Source organism: Saimiri boliviensis, chromosome 5, assembly GCF_048565385.1.
Source record: "Saimiri boliviensis isolate mSaiBol1 chromosome 5, mSaiBol1.pri, whole genome shotgun sequence".
Lineage (NCBI taxonomy): Eukaryota > Metazoa > Chordata > Mammalia > Primates > Cebidae > Saimiri > Saimiri boliviensis.
The window spans coordinates 134,562,785-134,581,130 of NC_133453.1; the positions used below are offsets into that span (position 1 = coordinate 134,562,785).

General features: G+C 52.3%; 1 protein-coding gene and 1 pseudogene across 3 annotated transcripts in view; both read left to right on the forward strand.

Moving 5' to 3' along the window:
* The window catches only part of SEMA4B (semaphorin 4B), a 93,708-nt gene extending 76,345 nt beyond the window's left edge, over nucleotides 1–17,363 (forward strand). For all 3 annotated transcript variants that reach the window (XM_074400013.1, XM_039480085.2, XM_039480084.2), the window contains 13 exons: nucleotides 4,601–4,764; nucleotides 4,931–4,993; nucleotides 7,201–7,299; nucleotides 8,045–8,156; nucleotides 8,429–8,542; nucleotides 8,677–8,828; nucleotides 10,751–10,932; nucleotides 11,024–11,174; nucleotides 12,107–12,317; nucleotides 12,421–12,536; nucleotides 12,805–12,971; nucleotides 15,985–16,070; nucleotides 16,309–17,363. In XM_074400013.1, coding sequence (XP_074256114.1) covers nucleotides 4,601–4,764; nucleotides 4,931–4,993; nucleotides 7,201–7,299; nucleotides 8,045–8,156; nucleotides 8,429–8,542; nucleotides 8,677–8,828; nucleotides 10,751–10,932; nucleotides 11,024–11,174; nucleotides 12,107–12,317; nucleotides 12,421–12,536; nucleotides 12,805–12,971; nucleotides 15,985–16,070; nucleotides 16,309–17,048 — 2,357 coding nt within the window. In that variant the 3' untranslated portion in view covers nucleotides 17,049–17,363. The remainder of the gene's footprint in view (nucleotides 1–4,600; nucleotides 4,765–4,930; nucleotides 4,994–7,200; nucleotides 7,300–8,044; nucleotides 8,157–8,428; nucleotides 8,543–8,676; nucleotides 8,829–10,750; nucleotides 10,933–11,023; nucleotides 11,175–12,106; nucleotides 12,318–12,420; nucleotides 12,537–12,804; nucleotides 12,972–15,984; nucleotides 16,071–16,308) is intronic.
* A 59-nt stretch (nucleotides 17,364–17,422) lies between these two features.
* Nucleotides 17,423–18,145, forward strand: LOC104653035 (uncharacterized; annotated as a pseudogene).
* The last annotated feature ends 201 nt before the right edge of the window (nucleotides 18,146–18,346 follow it).

Genomic DNA, 18,346 nt, shown 5'->3' on the forward strand with positions numbered 1-18,346 from the left:
TGGAAAGACGCAAAAGATAAGGAGGACTGCAGCGGCCGTCTGCCCTGGTCTCATTCATGAGACTCTTGGGAGCTTTACGCTTCGTTCTTCCCATGATATATATGAGAAACTATACCTCCGTGAAATGCTGTGTCTGCTACCCAACAGAAGGGCCTACTTGAGGGCTGGGTGTGATGGCTCACCCATCTGACCTCTGTCATCCTGTTGACTAGTGTCACCCCTACCCAAGGGCTTCCTTCCCCATTTGCTGCCAGGTGTAAAGCTGAGTTTCACCTGGGCGCAATGGCGCACGCCTGTAATCCCAGCACTTTGGAACGCCGAGGTGGGTTGATCACTTGAGTCCAGGAGTTCAAGACCAGTCTGGCCAAAATGGTGAAACCCAATCTCTATTAAATACAAAATACTAATCGAGACCATCCTGGTCAACGTGGTGAAACCCCGTCTCTACTAAAAATACAAAAAATTAGTTGGGCATGGTGGCGCGTGCCTGTAATCCCAGCTATTCAGGAGGCTGAGGCAAGAGAGTTGCCTGAACCCAGGAGGTGGAGGTTGCGGTGAGCCGAGATCGCGCCATTGCACTCCAGCCTGGGTAACAAGAGCGAAACTCCGTCTCAAAAAAAAAAAAAAAAAATGCAAAATCCTAGCCAGGCATGGTGGTGCATGCCTTGTAATCCCAGCTCCTTGGGAGGCTGAGGCAAGAGAATTGAACCTGGGAGGCAGAGGTTGCACCATTGCACTCCAGCCTGGGCGACAAAAGCGAAACTCTGTCTCAAAAAAAAAAAAAAAAAAGGCTGAGCCTCCCGAACAGCTGGTATGTGTTCCTGCTTATGGACATTGAGGATAGAGTCACTTCGTTTCCCTTTTTTCTTTGGCCACCAGGAGGCCCAGCAGTAAAGGTGCTGCCTTTCTCTACTAGTTGTGCAAAGACTTATAACCTACTTATGTGAATTTTTACTTCCTTGCTGGTTGAAATGTTTTTCTTCAGATTGGGTTTTCTCTACTCCTGATTTTAATGTTTATATTTCACTTTCTTTTCTTCATGTCTCCTCACCCTTTATGGAACCAGGCTGGGGGTATGTAAAAACACTCCACATGTAAACACACATGACGTCTTCACGGCTGCTTGGTTGGGCATGTCGCTCTTGCTTCCTCAGCTTCGGGAGACTGTTTGTGTGGTCACAGCCACTGGTCAGCTGCGATGTGCCTGAGGCTGGTCAGGCAGGCTGCTCTTTGCTTGTTTTTCTGCTCTCATCAGCTGCTTCGAATTGTAAAAATAATTTCTCTCCAAACCCATTAGCTACCCAGAGCATAAACAGTACTCTGTGGGTGAGTGTGTGTGGGTGTGTTTCTGTTTTTCTTCTCTGATATATATCTTTCACATTATATAAGGAAAATCTGCTTATGATAGAATTTAAGAATGATAACAAGTAAAAAAGAAAAGAAAGCTACCCGTAATTCTACCAGGGAGCCCACGTGTTAGTATTTTGTGATACATCCTTCTGGATGTTTTTTATCTATGCTTATATTTTTCCCACAAAAAATAGATTTTTAACATATATACTAAATATATTTTCTTCACTTAGTGGTAGATAATTCATGTGTTATTCTGTAAAAACAAAAGATACTTAAAATTTATACCAAGGGCTGGGCACGGTGGCCCACACCTGTAATCCCAGCACTTTGGGTGGCTGAGGTCGTGACTTCAAGATCAGCCTGGCCAACATGGCAAAACCTTGTCTCTACTAAAAACATAAAAATTAGCTGGGCATGGTAGCACATGCCTGTAAGCCCAGCTACTCAGGAGGCTGAGGCAGAAGAATTGCTTAAATATGGGAGGCAGAGGTTGCAGTGAGCCAAGATCATGCCAGTGCACTCTAGCCTGGGCAAGAAGAGCAAGACTCAGTCTCAAAAAATAAATAAAATGAAATAAAATTGGTATCAAGGATACATGTGTGTATAAATATAAGTATAGAAGGGCTTATTATAAAAAGCAAAAACATCTGTTCTCCCCCACCCCAGGCCTATTTAAAAGGAACTTTTTATCATTTAGAGTTCTTTTTTTTCTTCTTCTTCTTTATCTTTTATTTCATTTAGAGTTCTTGTTCTGCCGTTATTTCCTCCATTTTTTTTTTTTTTTTTTTTTTTTTTAAAACGGAGTTTCGCTCTTGTTACCCAGGCTGGAGTGCAATGGCGTGATCTCAGTTCACTGCAACCTCCGCCTCCTGGGTTCAGGCAATTCTTCTGCCTCAGCCTCCTGAGTAGCTGGGATTACAGGCACGCACCACCATGCCCAGCTAATTTTTTGTATTTTTAGTAGAGACGAGGTTTCACCATGTTGACCAGGGTGGTCTCGATCTCTTGACCTCGTGATCCACCCGCCTCGGTCTCCCAAAGTGCTGGGATTACAGGCTTGAGCCACCGCGCCCGGCCTTTCTCCATATTTTTAAGTAAAATACTTACACCACTATTTCTTGGCTTATCTGACTTCCTGACTTGCAGAGAAAAATAAAGCTTTTCCTCACTTATATCCCTCGCCCCTTCCTTCTCCCAACATATTCTTCATGGTATTCACTTCCTTGATTGGTTACCTTTGCAATATGAAAGAGTATAATTGACCTGAATTTCTTATTCCAGCAGCTTGTGACCCTGTCACTCTGCGAGAAGAGATAGAGTCTCTACTCTTAACCGTGCTACCATATTATGATGTCTATCTGTCATCCATTCTGCTTTCCAAGGTCAAGATTCTGTGTAATAACACTCCCATTCTGTGTAATAACCATCAGTCTCAAAGCTAAAGACCAGGCAGGCCAAGGTGGGTGAATCACTTGAGGTCAGGAGTTCGAGACCAGCCTGGCCAACATGGTGAAACCTCATCTCGACTAAAAACACAAAAATTAGCTGGGTGTGATGGTGCACAACTGTAATCTCCCAGCTACTTGGGAGGCTGAGGCAGGAGAATGGCTCAAACCTGGGAGGTAAAGGTTGCAGTGAGCTGAGATTATACCACTGCATTCCAGCCTGGGAGACAGAGCAAGACTCCATCTCAAAAACAAGAAAAGGGGCCAGGTGCGGTGGCTCACGCCTGTAATCCCAGCACTTTGGGAGGCCAAGGCGGGTGGATCACAAGGTCAAGAGATCGAGACCATCCTGGTCAACATGGTGAAACCCCGTCTCTACTAAAAATACAAAAATTAGCTGGGCATGGTGGCGCGTGCCTGTAACCGCAGCTACTCTGGAGGCTGAGGCAGGAGAATTGCCTGAACCCAGGAGGCGGAGGTTGCGGTGAGCCGAGATCACGCCATTGCACTCCAGCCTGGGTAACAAGAGCAAAACTCTGTCTCAAAAAAAAAAAAAAAAAAAAAGGCTGGGCACAGCAGCTCATGCCAGTAATCCCAACACTTTGGGAGACCGAGGTGGGTGGATTGCCTGAGCTCAGGAGTTAATGGCCAGCCTGGGCAACACCGTGAAACCCCATCTCTACCAAAGTACAGAAAATTAGCCAGGCATGGTGGTGTGCACCTGTAGTCCCAGCTACTTGGGAGACTAAGACAGGAGAATTGCTTGAGCCCTGGAGGCTGAGGTTGTACTGAGCCGAGATCACGCCACTGCACTCCAGCCTGGGCAACAGAGTGAGACTCCTCAAAAAAAAAAACAACAACAACCAGTGTTCAACATTTGCATTACTCTGTCAATGCAAATCATGTTCACTGCAGGGCCAGGCATGGGCCACCCCTATACTTCCTTCTCTTTAGGTATAATGTGACTCAAAGGAAAATATTAAATGTATTTTCCTTTTTTAATATTCTATTATGTGCTCAAAACCCATTACTTTCTATTTCAGTTTGCTTGACACTTTGACCATGCTTTTTTTTTTTTTTTTTAAGAGACAGAGTCTTGCTATGTTTCCCAGGCTGGAGTGCCGTGGCTATTCACAGGCGCGATCCCACTACTGATCAGCACGGGAGTTTTGACCTGCTGTTTCCAACCTGGGCCGGTTCACCCCTCCTTAGGCAACCTGGTGATCCCCCACTCCCGGGAGGTCACTAGATTGATGCCGAACTTAGTGCGGACACCCGCTCGGCATAGCGCACTACAGCCCAGAAGTCCTGGGCTCAAGAGCTCCTCCAGCCTCAGCCTCCCGAATAGCTGGGACTACAGGCACGCGCCACCACGCCCAGCAACCATGCCTTTCTTGCTTGTTTTTCTGGAGTTTCTAATACATCACTTTTCCCAGCTGCAAAGCATTCATTTGGGTTGGGGCATCTTATTTTTTTTTTGACAAGTTCCCCTTGGATTTTTTTTTTTTATTAATGTGTAGGTGCCATAGTAAGCATTCTTTTTTTTTTTTTTTTTGAAAATTCCAACAACCAGATGTAGTAAGCATTCTTGTACATACATCTCTGTATTGTTTCTTATGTAATGTTTGGGAGTCCAGGAATGCTGCTCGCCCGTCAAACCTGATCCCCCCTACCCTCTGCCAGCCCCTTGCCACCCTTTGCCTTGCTGATTACCTTCCTTGAAACTAGTCCATTCTAGAAGCTGGTGTAATATGCTCTGTGGGAGGGGTGGCCCCAGGTAATTTCCATCTTCCTCTCCCCAGGCTCTGAAGAGCGACCATTTCTCAAATTTGAAGCTGAAAACATCTCCAACTACACAGCCCTTCTGCTGAGCAGGGATGGCAGGACCCTGTACGTGGGTGCTCGAGAGGCCCTCTTTGCGCTCAGTAGCAACCTCAGCTTCCTGCCGGGCGGGGAGTACCAGGAGGTGAGAGGTGTGACCTGGAGCTGGCTATGCTGGGCAGAGGACCACAGAGGGAAGACGGACAGGAAGCCTGACCTTCTGGGTCCAGGGATGATGCTGGTGGGAGAGGAGGAAGCTCAGTGAGCCCTCCATTTCTTTTCCCACCTACCTTCCCCCTTCTCATTCCCAGCTGCTCTGGAGTGCAGACGCAGAGAGGAAACAACAGTGCAGCTTCAAGGGCAAGGACCCACAGGTGAGCTCGAGCCTGGAGGCGTGCTGAGCTGCAGGAGGGACGGAGAGTGGTGGACTTCCATCCAGGCCAGAGGCGGGAGGCGGGAGCAGGCACAGCCAGCTATGGTGGGAAGGGCATAAGCTTCTGAGATGGCCAGGCCTGGGTTTGAATCCCAAGTCTACACTTAATTGTCTACGACCTCCAACAAGTAGAGTCACCTCTCTGGGCCTTAGTGGACCTACCTGTAAAATGGGGATGAGGATCCAGTCTCGCCGGGCTTACAGTGAGGATTCAGGAAGCGAATAGGTGTGAGGCACCTGGCTCATAGGTATGAGGAATAACAACTTCCAGCTCCCAGCATGAACGGGGATTGCGCAGGTGAGGGTTGTGTCCCTCTGCAGATGGTTCCTGATGTAGCACATCTGACAGATCCTGGCTTGGTTTTGGCCAAACCACGGGATGAAATCTGGTTGAACCCAGGTTCTCCTGGAGGACTTGTCACCGTCCCCAGAAGCCTCCTGCTCCTGAGTGCAGCAGGTGCTGGGCAAGGTGAGGGCAAAAGAGCGCTGGGCTTGTGGTCAAGACACAGGTTCAAGTCCTGGCTGCCATTCTGTTATTCAGCTGACATTGATTAAGCACACACTTTGTGTCCATACTTTTAAGTAATGGAGATTTAACTGTGAAAAAGAAAGAGCAGGCTGGCACGGTGGCTCATGCCTGTAATCCCTGCACTTTGGGAGGCCAAGGTGGGCAGATCATGAGGTCAGGAGTTCAAGAGTAGCCAGGACAACATAGTGAAACCCCATCTCTACTAAAAATAAAAATAAAAATAAATTAGCCAGGCCGGGTGGTGTGCGCCTGTAATCCCAGATATTTGGGAGGCTGAGGCAGGAAAATCACTTGAACCTAGGAGGTAGAGGTTGCGGTGAGCCAGGATTGCACCACTGCACTCCAGCGTGGTGACAGTGAGACTCTGTCTAAAGAAAAAGAAAAGGCAGGCAGTCTACAAAGGTTATCGGGGAGGAGAAAAGGTGGTATTTAAACAGTGACATTTGAGCCGGCCATGGTGACTCACGCTTGTAATCCCAGCACTTTGGGAGGCTGAGGTGGGTGGATCACAAGGTCAGGAGTTCCAGACCAGCCTGGCCAATAGGGTGAAATCTCATCTCTACTAAAAATGCAAAAATTACCCAGGTGTGGTAGTGCTTGCCTGTAGTCCCAGCTACTAGGGAGGCTGAGGCAGAAGAATCACTTGAACCCGTGAGGCAGAGGTTGCCCCGCCCCTGCACTGCAGCCTGGGTGACAGAGCGATACTACATCTCAAAAAAAAAAAAAAAAGTGACATTTGAGCCAAGGTCAGGAGAGGGTGAGGAGTTGACCATAGCTGGAAGAGGGGCAGAACTTTTGATTTCACTCTGAGGGAGATACTTGGGAGGCCAGGGGAGGGCTGAGCAGACACGTGACCTGGTCTCACCTGTGTACTAAGAGGGTCACTCTGACCACTGTGGTAGAGTAGCCTCTGTGGGGAAGGACAGGACGAGGGAGAGCAGTGAGGGGTGAGGGATGGTGGTGCCTCGGACCAGTGAGAAGTGCTCAGATTCCGGACGCATTTTGCAGATGGAGTCACCGGGATGTCTGGGTGGGAAATTGTGGGGTATGACCGACACGAAGAGTCAAGGCTGACTGGGTTTAGGGCCTCAGCAGCTGAAAAGACAGAACTCATGAAAGTGGCAAGATCTCGGGCAAGCATGTGTTTTAGGGAGGACCAGAAGCTTGGTTGGAGGTGCCTGTAAGATACCCAAGTGAAGGTGCTGGGTGAATCTGGGGCTCAGGGTTCAGGGCTGAGCGTTCCTCCAGCTCTGGGCTGTGGCTTTGTCAGCCCCCAGCTTGGTTGTGAGGGGCCTGTGGTTTTCTTTGAGCTTCTGAGGACGCTCCATGGGGCCAGTACAACTCAAGGGGGAAGCATTCTGTGTCCTTGCCCCCAGACTAAAGGAGTTTGCCAGTCACAAAACTAGCTGAGCCCAAGGCTCCCTGCAGCACGCACACTCCACACACGCTCCACTGTCCCCAGAAACCCCTGTATTGTCCTTTGTTCCCAGACCTGGGTGCCCCATGCCAGGTGGTCCTGGGAGCAGAGGCTGGGCCTGGGTATGGTGAGGAGAGCTCGGCGCTGCCCCCTGGTGGCATGGTTGGCTATGGGCCTGATCTCCTCTTGCTCCTTCCCCCAGCGTGACTGTCATAACTACATCAAGATCCTCCTGCCACTCAGCAACAGTCGCCTGATCACCTGTGGCACAGGAGCCTTCAGCCCCGTGTGCACCTACATCGTGAGTGTCCCATCCTCAGCCCTGAGGCTGGCTTGGGAACTGCCCCTCTTTCTGCCCCAGGGCTCCTGTTCTTCAGCATGGACCCCTGGTGAAAGGCAGGGCCCAGAAGAAGGCTTCTGGGTACCACTGGCCTCCGAGAGCCTTGAGGTCCCACACCCTGGCACACAGACAGCCACAACTCCCTGTGCAGGGAGGAGAGACGGGGGTGCGTGCAGTCACTCACCACGAGGATCCTGTCCCACCCAGGCCTTACCGCCCACTCCCGCTTCTGGCGGTATCTCTCCCTCTCCTTTGCTTGATTCTCTTGTCTGACCTTGCACACCCACTCCTCAGCACACACCCCTAGCAGAGGCTGCTGTTTGATGCTGTGGGTTGGAGCCCAGCTTTGGGGTCAGACACACCTGAGTTTGAATCACGTTGTCGCCTCTTCCAGGCTCACGTCATTTTCTAAGCCTCACCCCCTCCACCAGGTGGGGATGGTACCATGTCCCGCATTCAGTCACTGTGGGGCAGTGCAGCACCGTGTCTGGGTGAGGCCTCTCTGGAGGCCGACTGTCCAGGCTCAAACCCTGTGGCACAGTGTCCTGGGTGAGGAGAGGATGGCCTCCCTGACACCTGTCCCCTTCTGTCCTGCACATCTCACCTGCCTGCAGAGTTGCCTTCTCTGGCATCCTTCTCTCTTTCTCGCTAAGCCTGCTCCTCATTCCCTGGTGTGCCCTGAGCCCATGTGTCTGCCCTCCCTCAGAACGTGGAGAACTTCACCCTGGCAAGGGACAGGAAGGGGAATGTCCTCCTGGAAGATGGCAAGGGCCGTTGTCCCTTTGACCCCAATTTCAAGTCCACGGCCCTGGTGGTTGGTGAGTTTTGGGGGCAAGACGAGTTGATTGAAGCTCCATCTGGAGACAGACAGGGCCAGAGGGATAGCTCTGTGTAGGGTGGGTCCATGCCATGCTCATTTCCAGGGCACGGAATGGCCATGGACTTGCCTTGGGTTTGGTTTTTCCAAGTTACTGCTTCCATCTCAGCTCACCACAGGCAAAGCAGGCAGTGCTGGGGTCACTCTGGGCCTTGGGCAGGGAGAAGAGGCCGTGCTAAGGAGCCCATTCCCATGGGAATGTTGTCTTGGCAGATGGTGAGCTCTACACTGGCACAGTCAGCAGCTTCCAAGGGAATGACCCGGCCATCTCCCGGAGCCAAAGCCTTCGCCCCACCAAGACCGAGAGCTCCCTCAACTGGCTGCAAGGTGAAGTCCTCTTGCCACCACCCAGAGGGCACGAATCCTGTTCCTGAGGTCCTACGAGTGGGGCACTCTCCCCCAGCAGGGCCTGTCTCCTGGGTTGCTGGGCTGACTCTGAGCTCCTGACCTGGCCCCTGCAGACCCAGCTTTTGTGGCCTCAGCCTACATTCCCGAGAGCCTGGGCAGCTTGCAAGGCGATGATGACAAGATCTACTTTTTCTTCCGGGAGACTGGCCAGGAATTTGAGTTCTTCGAGAACACCATCGTGTCCCGCATTGCCCGTATCTGCAAGGTGAGGGGGATGGGCCGACAGGGTGGCCACCCCGGGACCTCAAAGGTGCCACAGCTGCGAGACCACCCACATTCATGCGTGGCCTTTCCCATCCTCTAAGGGAACAGCCTGGCTAACAGCTTTTCTCTCTCCATTTCTTTTTTTTTTTTGAGACAGGATATTTGCTCTGTCACCCAGGCTGGAGTGCAATGGCACAATCACACAGTTCACTTCACTGCAGCCTCAACCTCCTGGGCTCAAGCAGTTCTCCTACCTCAGCCTCTGGAGTAGCCCCCATGCCCAGCTAATTTTTGTGGTTTTTGTAAAGATGGGTTTTCACCATTTTGCCCAGGCCTGTACAATCCACCTGCCTCAGCCTCCCAAAGTGCTAGGATTACAGGCATGAGCTACTGCACCCAGCCTCCTCAGTAGCTGGGATTATAGGTATCCACCACCACACCTGGCTAATTTTTATATTTTTAGTAGAGACGGGCTTTTACCATCTTGGCCAGGCTGGTCTTTAACTCCTGACCTCGTGATCTACCTGCCTCGGCCTCCCAAAGTGCCGGGATTATAGGTGTGAACCACTGCACCTGGCCCATTTTTTTCTTACTTAAAAAATGTAAAAATAGAGAACTGTACAGACAAAAATCACTTACAAGATAAAGAGGCACCATAGTGACAGCTGGAGAGCACAGACTCCAGAGGCCAACCATCTGGGTTCAAACCCTGCTAGGCCAGGATCCTCGGCAAGTCCCTCACCTGCTCAGTTAACTGTTTCCTCATCTGTTAAGTAGAAATACTGACACTGACCTCAGAGTTGTTACATGAATTAATTTCATTCATCCACGTGAAGCTCTTAGAAATGTGGTGGGCAGTGAGTAAACTCGAACGATTACTGTTACCACCCAGCACCCCAGCACAAGAAGAGGTCACTATTCACATTTTAGAATGTCCCCTCTTGTTTTTTTTTTTTTTTATAAGTTTGGCATGTGTGTAACTCTGTGTGTGTGTGTGTGTGTGTGTATTTTTTTTCCTTTTTGAGACAGGGTCTCACTTTGTCACCCAGGCTGGTATGCAGTGGCAAGATTTCACTGCAGCCTCCACTGCCCAATCTCAAGCAATCCTCCCACCTCAGTCCACCATGTAGCTGGGACTAGCTGCACATACTAGCACACCCAGCTAATTGTTTTATATTTTTAACAGAGACAGGGTCTCAAACTCCTGAGCTCAAGTGATCCACCCACCTTGGCCTCCCAAAGTGCTTGGATTACAGGCATTAATGACATAAGTACAGTCCCGACATTGTACTTAGTTTATGAACTCACTCGCCAACATGCCTTAGCCTGTATCAGGGTCCTTTGGCTGCCTTGTTTGCTCAGCAGTGAATTGCAGCCTCCTTTCTGTGTCTAGGCAGGCTCTGCTGGCTCATGGTAAGGAGCACATCCTCCTGGTGGACGTGAACACTGCCTCCAGGTCTTCTTGACTTTCTTTTTTTCTTTTTCTTTTTTTTTTTTTAGACAGAGTCTTGCTCTGTTGCCCAAGCTGGAGTGCAGTGGCACGATCTTGGCTCACTGCAACCTCTGCCTCCTGAGTTCGAGTGATTCTCCTGCCTCAGCCTCCCGAGCAGCTGGGACTGCAGGCACACACCACCACACCCGGCTAATTTCTGTATTTTTAGTAGAGACAGGGTTTCACCATATTGGCCAGGCTGGTCTTATACTCCTGACCTCGTGATCCACTCGCCTTGACTTCCCAAAGTGCTGGGACTGCAGGCATGAGCCACCGGGCCATCTTCTTGACTTTCAGTGGACCTTCATCCTGCCTTCTCCTCCCCTTCAGTCCTGGTGTCTGGGGTGGGTCCATTGAGGCAACCCTGTGCCATGTGTCCCCCTCATGGCTCGGTGTGCACCTAAGCCCAGCCCATCCCCGTCTCCCTCCAGGGCGATGAGGGTGGCGAGCGGGTGCTGCAGCAGCGCTGGACCTCCTTCCTTAAGGCACAGCTGCTGTGCTCACGGCCCGACGATGGCTTCCCGTTCAACGTGCTGCAGGACGTCTTCACACTGAGCCCCAGCCCCCAGGACTGGCGTGACACCCTTTTCTACGGGGTCTTCACTTCCCAGTGGTAGGACCCCCAGACCTGGCTGGAGATGGGAGAGTGAAGGGTGGCTGGGACTGGGGCCCCCAGTGGGTTAATGCAGTTATTTCCTCTGCAGGCACAGGGGAGCTACAGAAGGCTCTGCTGTCTGTGTCTTCACCATGAAGGACGTGCAGAGGGTCTTCAGTGGCCTCTACAAGGAGGTGAACCGTGAGACGCAGCAGTGGTACACCGTGACCCACCCGGTGCCCACACCCCGGCCTGGAGCGGTGGGTACTGGCTCCCTGCACCCCATGGGGGTGCTGGGAAGATGTGGGTCCCCATACCATACTGGGATCACGGCTGCCTAGCCTCGGGCAAATCACTTGGCTTCTGAATCTGTTCTCTCATCTTTAACATGGATACATAGGCCAGGCGTGCTTGTCTACAGGGTTAGATGTAACCACGAATGTCACAGTATCTTCCATTCTGTTTCAGGATCGCTGGGCAAGTGTGTCCTTATCAGGGCCCTTGCTGCAGGCTCTGCACTTGGTCCTCTCCCCTACTCAGCTTCAAGCTTCTTATTTAATTATCTAGTGACTGAATGGCCAAGCTTTGGGAAATGGTTCTTTCTTCCTCCCTTCTAGCCTAACGGGCTTCCCTGCAAGGAGACCTTGAGACAGGGATACACATGCCAAATAGTTGATTTGGGAGGTGATGCCAGGAAGGAATAGGAAGGTTGAGAAGAAGAGGGAAGGAACCGAGTGAGGGTGTCAGCGAGCCGTTGTTGCTGCGCCAGAGCTGAGTCCCGCCAGAGCCCCTGACCGATGGCGAGGAGCACCTCTCAGATTCAGGAAGCTCCAGGCAGTGCAGGAAGGAGCTGCCCACTGCACTGGGCCGCTGCCCAGCCAGGGCTTCCTGCCAGCACTGGTGAAGGGTGCTGAGGAGCAGGGAGTGTGGTCCCGCTTCTTGAGGCCATGGGTTGAGGCTGGGGTGGTAGGCGGGGAGGAGGCATAGCAAGGAAGCCCCCCAAGCGCTCCGTTTTCCCACACCCTGGGCTTTGCCATTGCTTCCTCAGTGCACGCTGGCTCTGGGCAGCACTGCCAGGGATGTGCCCTGGCTCTGGGGGGATGGACACCACTGCTTTCTACTGGCTAGGCAGGGCACCGCCCTCCTGCTGCCCTGGGGCGTGCTGGCCTCACACCGCTGCCTTCTCCTCCAGTGCATCACCAACAGTGCCCGGGAAAGGAAGATTAACTCGTCCCTGCAGCTCCCAGACCGCGTGCTGAACTTCCTCAAGGACCACTTCCTGATGGACGGGCAGGTCCGAAGCCGCCTGTTGCTGCTGCAGCCCCAGGCTCGCTACCAGCGTATGGCCGTCCACCGCGTCCCTGGCCTGCACCACACCTACGATGTTCTCTTCCTGGGCACTGGTAAGTGTCTGCAGCCCGGTGGGCTCAGGGGAAGGGGTGTGCATGGCCGTTGGGTCCTGGGCGGTGGGCTCCACCCCGGGCCTGAGTCCTGTCCACACCCCAGGTGACGGCCGGCTACACAAGGCGGTGAACGTGGGCCCCAGGGTGCACATCATTGAGGAGCTGCAGATCTTCCCCTCGGGACAGCCCGTGCAGAACCTGCTCCTGGACACCCACAGGGTGAGCAGGCCAGGGAGGAACCCTGGTAGGGTGCTTGGGGGGTGCTCTCCATTAGCGCCAAGTAGTCCCCACTCAGCTTCTCCTTCCTTGCCTCAGCAGGGCGGGAAGATACAGGATGCAGGCTCATGGCATGAGCTATTAGAAAGTAGGGTCACCAGTTCCATAACAGGCCTCTTGGGGTTGGCTCTGGGAGGCATCCAAGCTGGGTTGCCATGGGTGCTGGCCCTGGCTGCCCGTCCCGCTTCTCATCCCATGTCTGGCTGTGCAGGGGCTGCTGTATGCGGCCTCACACTCGGGCGTAGTCCAGGTGCCTGTGGCCAACTGCAGCCTGTACCGGAGCTGTGGGGACTGCCTCCTCGCCCGCGACCCCTACTGCGCTTGGAGCGGCTCCGGCTGTAAGCCTGTCAGCCTCTACCAGCCTGAGCTGGCCGCCAGGTGAGTGCTCCCAAAGGCCCCTTCCCACCTATCCATCCCTGCACAGGTGGCTTCAGAGCACCATCCTAGGCCCTCCTCGGGACCACCACACAGCCTCATGTACGTCCACTGTCTCAGCATGATTATTCATTAGCTCACTTGCTTCAAGTGAAGTTCAGACGGGAAATTATATGTTTGCCTTGGCTACCTATAAAATGAGGACGTGATTTGCTAAAGTATGACATATCACAGCTTTGAAAAACCTTGCGGGAAAATGTGGATTAGCATGTGAACGTGCTTAGTAACAGCAGGGCTACAAAACAGTCCATTAACAAACCCATTAAAAGCCGGGCATGGGATTAACCCATTAATCCCAGCACTTTGGGAGGCCAAGGCGGGTGGATCACAAGGTCAAGAGATCGAGACCATCCTGGTCAACAAGGTGAAACCCCATCTCTACTAAAAATACAAAAAATTAACTGGGCATGATGGCGCGTGCCTGTAATCCCAGCTACTTGGGAGGCTGAGGCAGGAGAATTGCTTGAACCCAGGAGGTGGAGGTTGCAGTGAGCCGAGATCGTGCCATTGCTCTCCAGCCTGGGTAACGGGAGCCAAACTCCGTCTCCAAATAAATAAATAAATAAACAAATCCATTAAAAATTGGTTTCAGGCCGGGCCCAGTGGCTCACGCTTGTAATGCCAGCACTTTGGGAGGCCGAGGCAGTGAATCTTGAGGTCATGAGTTCAAAACCAGCCTGACGAGGATGGTGAAACCCCATCTCTTTAAATTAAAAAAAAAAAAAAAATGGTTTCAGAATAACCTATTTGGATTATAAAATGCTCATTTAGAAAATAGGGATGAACACAAACAAAAACTGCCCCTTGCCCCACCATCTAGAGAGCCACAGTGAGATTTTCATATATTATCCTCCCAGATTTTACTACATGTGTATAGAAAACAAAACTACTTTTATTTTATTTAATTAATTATAATTTTTGAGACAGAGTCTCGCTCTGTCACCCAGGCTGGAGTGCAGTAGCACAATCTTGGTTCACTGCAACCTCCGCCTCCTGGGATCAAGCGATTCTCCTGCCTCAGCCTCCCGAGTAGCTGGTGTTAATAGGTGCCTGCCAGCACACCTGGCTCATTTTTTTTTTTTTTTTTTTTTTTTTTGAGACGGAGTTTCGCTCTTGTTACTCAGGCTGGAGTGCAATGGCGCGATCTCGGCTCACCGCAACCTCCGCCTCCTGGGTTCAAGCAGTTCTCCTGCCCCAGCCTCCTGAGTAGCTGGGATTACAGGCACGCACCACCATGCCCAGCTGATTTTTTGTATTTTTAGTAGAGACGGGGTTTCACCATGTTGACCAGGATGGTCTCGATCTCTCGACCTTGTGATCCACCCGCCTCGGCCTCCCAAAGTGCTGGGATTACAGGCTTGAGCCACCGCGCCCGGCCCCTAATTTTTGCATTTTTAACGGAGGCAGAGTTTCACCATGTTGGCCAGGCTAGTAAACTCCTGACTTCAAGTAATCCACCCACCTTGGCTTCCCAAAGTGCTGGGATTATAGCCATGAGCCACCACTTCTGGCCATTCATATATTTTAAATAACACTGGGAACTGTTCTGTTGGTAGTGTTCTTTCTTCACATATGGATTTACTAAGTGTCAGTTTTTAAAAAAACCGAATATGAGTTTCCAGCCTATACCTGGAGGGACACTCCAGGATGTTAACTGTCATGATCACTGGCTGGTAGACGCTGTGATTTTTGTGATGTTTTCATCCTTCACGACTGGTTGTCTGTTTTCTGAGTGCATCCAGAATTACTGTCCGTTTTTTTTTCCTTTTTTGAGACGGAGTTTCACTCCTGTTGCCCAGGCTGGAGTGCAGTGGCGCAATCTCGGCTCACTGCAACCTCCACCCCCTGGGTTCAAGCGATTCTCCTGCCTCAGCCTCGCAAGTAGCTGGGATTACAGGCATACGCCACCACGCCCAGCTAATTTTTGTTTGTTTGTTTGTTTGTTTTTTGAGATGGAGTTTCGTTCTTGTTACCCAGGCTGGAGTGCAATGGTGCGATCTCGGCTCACCACAACCTCCGCCTCCTGGGTTCAGGCAATTCTCCTGCCTCAGCCTCCTGAGCAGCTGGGATTACAGGCATGGGCCACCATGCCCAGCTAATTTTTTGTATTTTTAGTAGAGATGGGGTTTCACCATGTTGACCAGGTTGGTCTCGATTCTGTTGACCTCGTGATCCACCCGCCTCGGCCTCCCAAAGTGCTGGGATTACAGGCTTGAGCAACCGTGCCCGGCCCATTTTTTTTATATTTTTAGTAGAGACAGGGTTTCTCCATGCTGGTCAGGCTGGTCTCGAATTCCCGACCTCAGGTGATCCGCCTGACTCAGCCTCCCAAAGTGCAGGTGTGAGCTACCACACCTGGCCAAAAATAATTTTTTTAATTAAAAATAGTAAACAGAGAGATATATATACATACAGATCCAGCTGTCCTTCCAGTCTTTTTCTGAGGGTACATACTGTTTTTCACTATTATTTTTTGAGACAGGGTCTCTCTGTGTTGCCCAGGCTGGAGGATAGTGGTATGATTACAGCCTTGGCCTCCTGGGCTCAAGCGATCCTCCAACTTCACTCTCCCAAGTAGATGGAACCACAGGCATGCGCCACCATGCCTGGCTAATTTTGGTATTTTTTTGTAGAGACAGGGTCTCGCTATGTTGCCCAGGTTGTCTTGAATGCCCGGGCTCAAGCGATCTACCCGCCATGGCCTCCCAAAGTGCTGGGATTACAAACATGGACCATTGCGCCTGGCCACTGAGGGTACATACTGTTTATGTAATTAAGGGAAGTGTTATCTTAGTTTTTACTTGAAATAATGTGTAGGCAGAGGAGATGCTGACTCCTGCATGTTGGGAGTCAGCGCAGGAAAGGCCCTTGCCCAGGCCCAAGTCTGCACTGAGGGGTGAGGGAATGCGGGCGCAGGGGACTTCCTGGCCAGTCCCAGACTCTCTCTGGTCCTCAGGCCATGGATCCAGGACATCGAGGGAGCCAACACCAAGGACCTTTGCAGCATCTCTCCAGTCATGGGTTGGTCTTTTGTACCAACAGGTGAGGTGCCCCCTCTAAGGGTGGAGAGAGGTGGGGATGAGTCTGCTTGAACTCCCCCCAGGCACAGATGTTGTAAATGCCTTTCCTCACATCCTTGCCCCTAGCCCTGTCATCAGGGCCCCAGGAAGACTCAGACCCAGGAGTCTCCCTAGTTGCCCAATCATGGCACCAGGGGCATAGCCCAGAGGGAGGCAGGGGATGCTGGCGCTGCCCTACCTCATGCCTTTTCTGCCTGCAGCTGAGAAGCCATGTGAGCAAGTCCAGTTCCAGCCCAACACGGTGAACACTTTGCCCTGCCCGCTCCTCTCCAACCTGGCGACCCGACTCTGGCTGTTCAATGGGGCCCCTGTCAATGCCTCAGCCTCCTGCCACGTGCTGCCCACTGGGGACCTGCTGCTGGTGGGCAGCCAACAGCTCGGGGAGTTCCAGTGCTGGTCGCTAGAGGAAGGCTTCCAGCAGCTGGTAGCCAGCTACTGCCCAGAGGTGGCGGAGGACAGGGCGGCAGACCAAACAGATGGGGATGCCAGTGTGCCTGTCATCATCAACACGTCACGTGTGAGTGCACCAGCTGGTGGCCAGGCCAGCCTGGGTGCAAACAAGTCCTACTGGAAGGAATTCCTGGTGATGTGCACGCTCTTTGTGCTAGCCGTGCTGTTCGCACTTTTATTCCTTCTCTACCGGCACCGGGACAGCATGAAAGTCTTCCTGAAGCAAGGGGAATGTGCCAGCGTGCACCCCAAGACCTGCCCTGTGGTCCTGCCTCCCGAGACCCGCCCACTCAATGGCCTAGGCCCCCCAAGCGCCCCACTTGATCACCGAGGCTACCAGGCCCTGTCAGATAGCCCCCCAGGGGCCCGAGTCTTCTCTGAGTCAGAGAAGAGGCCGCTTAGCATCCAAGACAGCGTTGTGGAGGTGTCCCCGGTGTGCCCCCGGCCCCGGGTCCGCCTTGGCTCAGAGATCCGTGACTCTGTGGTGTGAGAGCCGACCGCGAGAGTAGGCTGCCCTGGCTTTAGGGGCTGTGAATGCTCGAAGAGGGTCAGCTGGACCTCCACTCCACCTCCTCGTGGAGCACAGCAGTGGTGCCCAGCCCTCGGGAGCCTTGGAGCCAGCTGGCCTGCGGCTCTCTGATCAAGTAGTGAGGCTCCAACCACCCAGACACCCAAACAGCCATGGCGCCACAGGTCCCGGCCAAAGATGAGCACCTGCCTAGGTGGGTGGAACGGTGCTCCTTATGTAAACTGAGCCTTTGTTAAAAAAAAAAAAACAATTCCAAATGTGAAACTAGAGAGGAAAGAGACAACATGGATTGGCACGCACTGGCTGCTCCAGTTCATGGCTTCCCAGGCCACTGGGGATGCATCCAGAGTTGTGGAGACAGAGTTGGAAACCCTCACCAACTGGCCTCTTCACCTTCCGCCTTATCCCGCTGCCACGAGCTGCCCTGTCTCACTGCAGACCCAGGACCAGCTCGGGCTCCATGCATTCTGCCTTGCCAGCCAGCCGAGGATCCAGGACCAGCTTGGGGTCTGTGCGTCCTGCCCTGCCAGCTGTCGAGGATCCAGGACCAGCTCAGACTCCGCGTGCCAGCGGAGGATGTCATTGTTGCTGCCGTCATCCCACCACCTCAGGGACCAGAGGGCTAGGTTGGCATTGCGGCCCTCACCAGGTCCTGGGCTTGGACTCAGCTCCTGGACCTTTCCGGCCTGTATCAGGCTGTGGCCACATGAGGGAGAGGACAGCGTGAGCTCATGAGAGACTCAGTGACAATGTATGCCTTTCCCTCAGAATTCAAGGAAGAGACTGTTGCCTGCCCCCAGCATTGTAGCCTGAGAATCCTGTGCCGTTCCTACCACATCCACCCTCGCTCCATGGTGGAACTCAAAACACGAGAAACTAACTGTATCCTGTCCTCTCCCCAGGCCTCAGTTCACCCCTCATCCCTCACTTGCCTCTTCTCTAAGGGATATCAACACTGCCCAGCGCAGGGGTCCTGAATTTATGTGGATTTTATATGTATTTTTAATACAATGCACTTTATGTCATTTTTTAATAAAGTCTGCAGAATTACTGTTTAATCCTGGCTCTTCCTCTTAAAGGACACTTGCTTTTTGAGGCTGGTCTAGTTTTGAGTTCTGAGGGGTTCTGAGCCACCTCTTTGCAGGCTCGGGTGAGCCAGAGTCCGCCTAGCCTGGCCAGCGACATCTCCCTGTGGAGCGGCTCTTAGTGGGGAGCTTCACCCACTGATAGGCAGAGGCAGGGGTTTCACTGTGTTGACT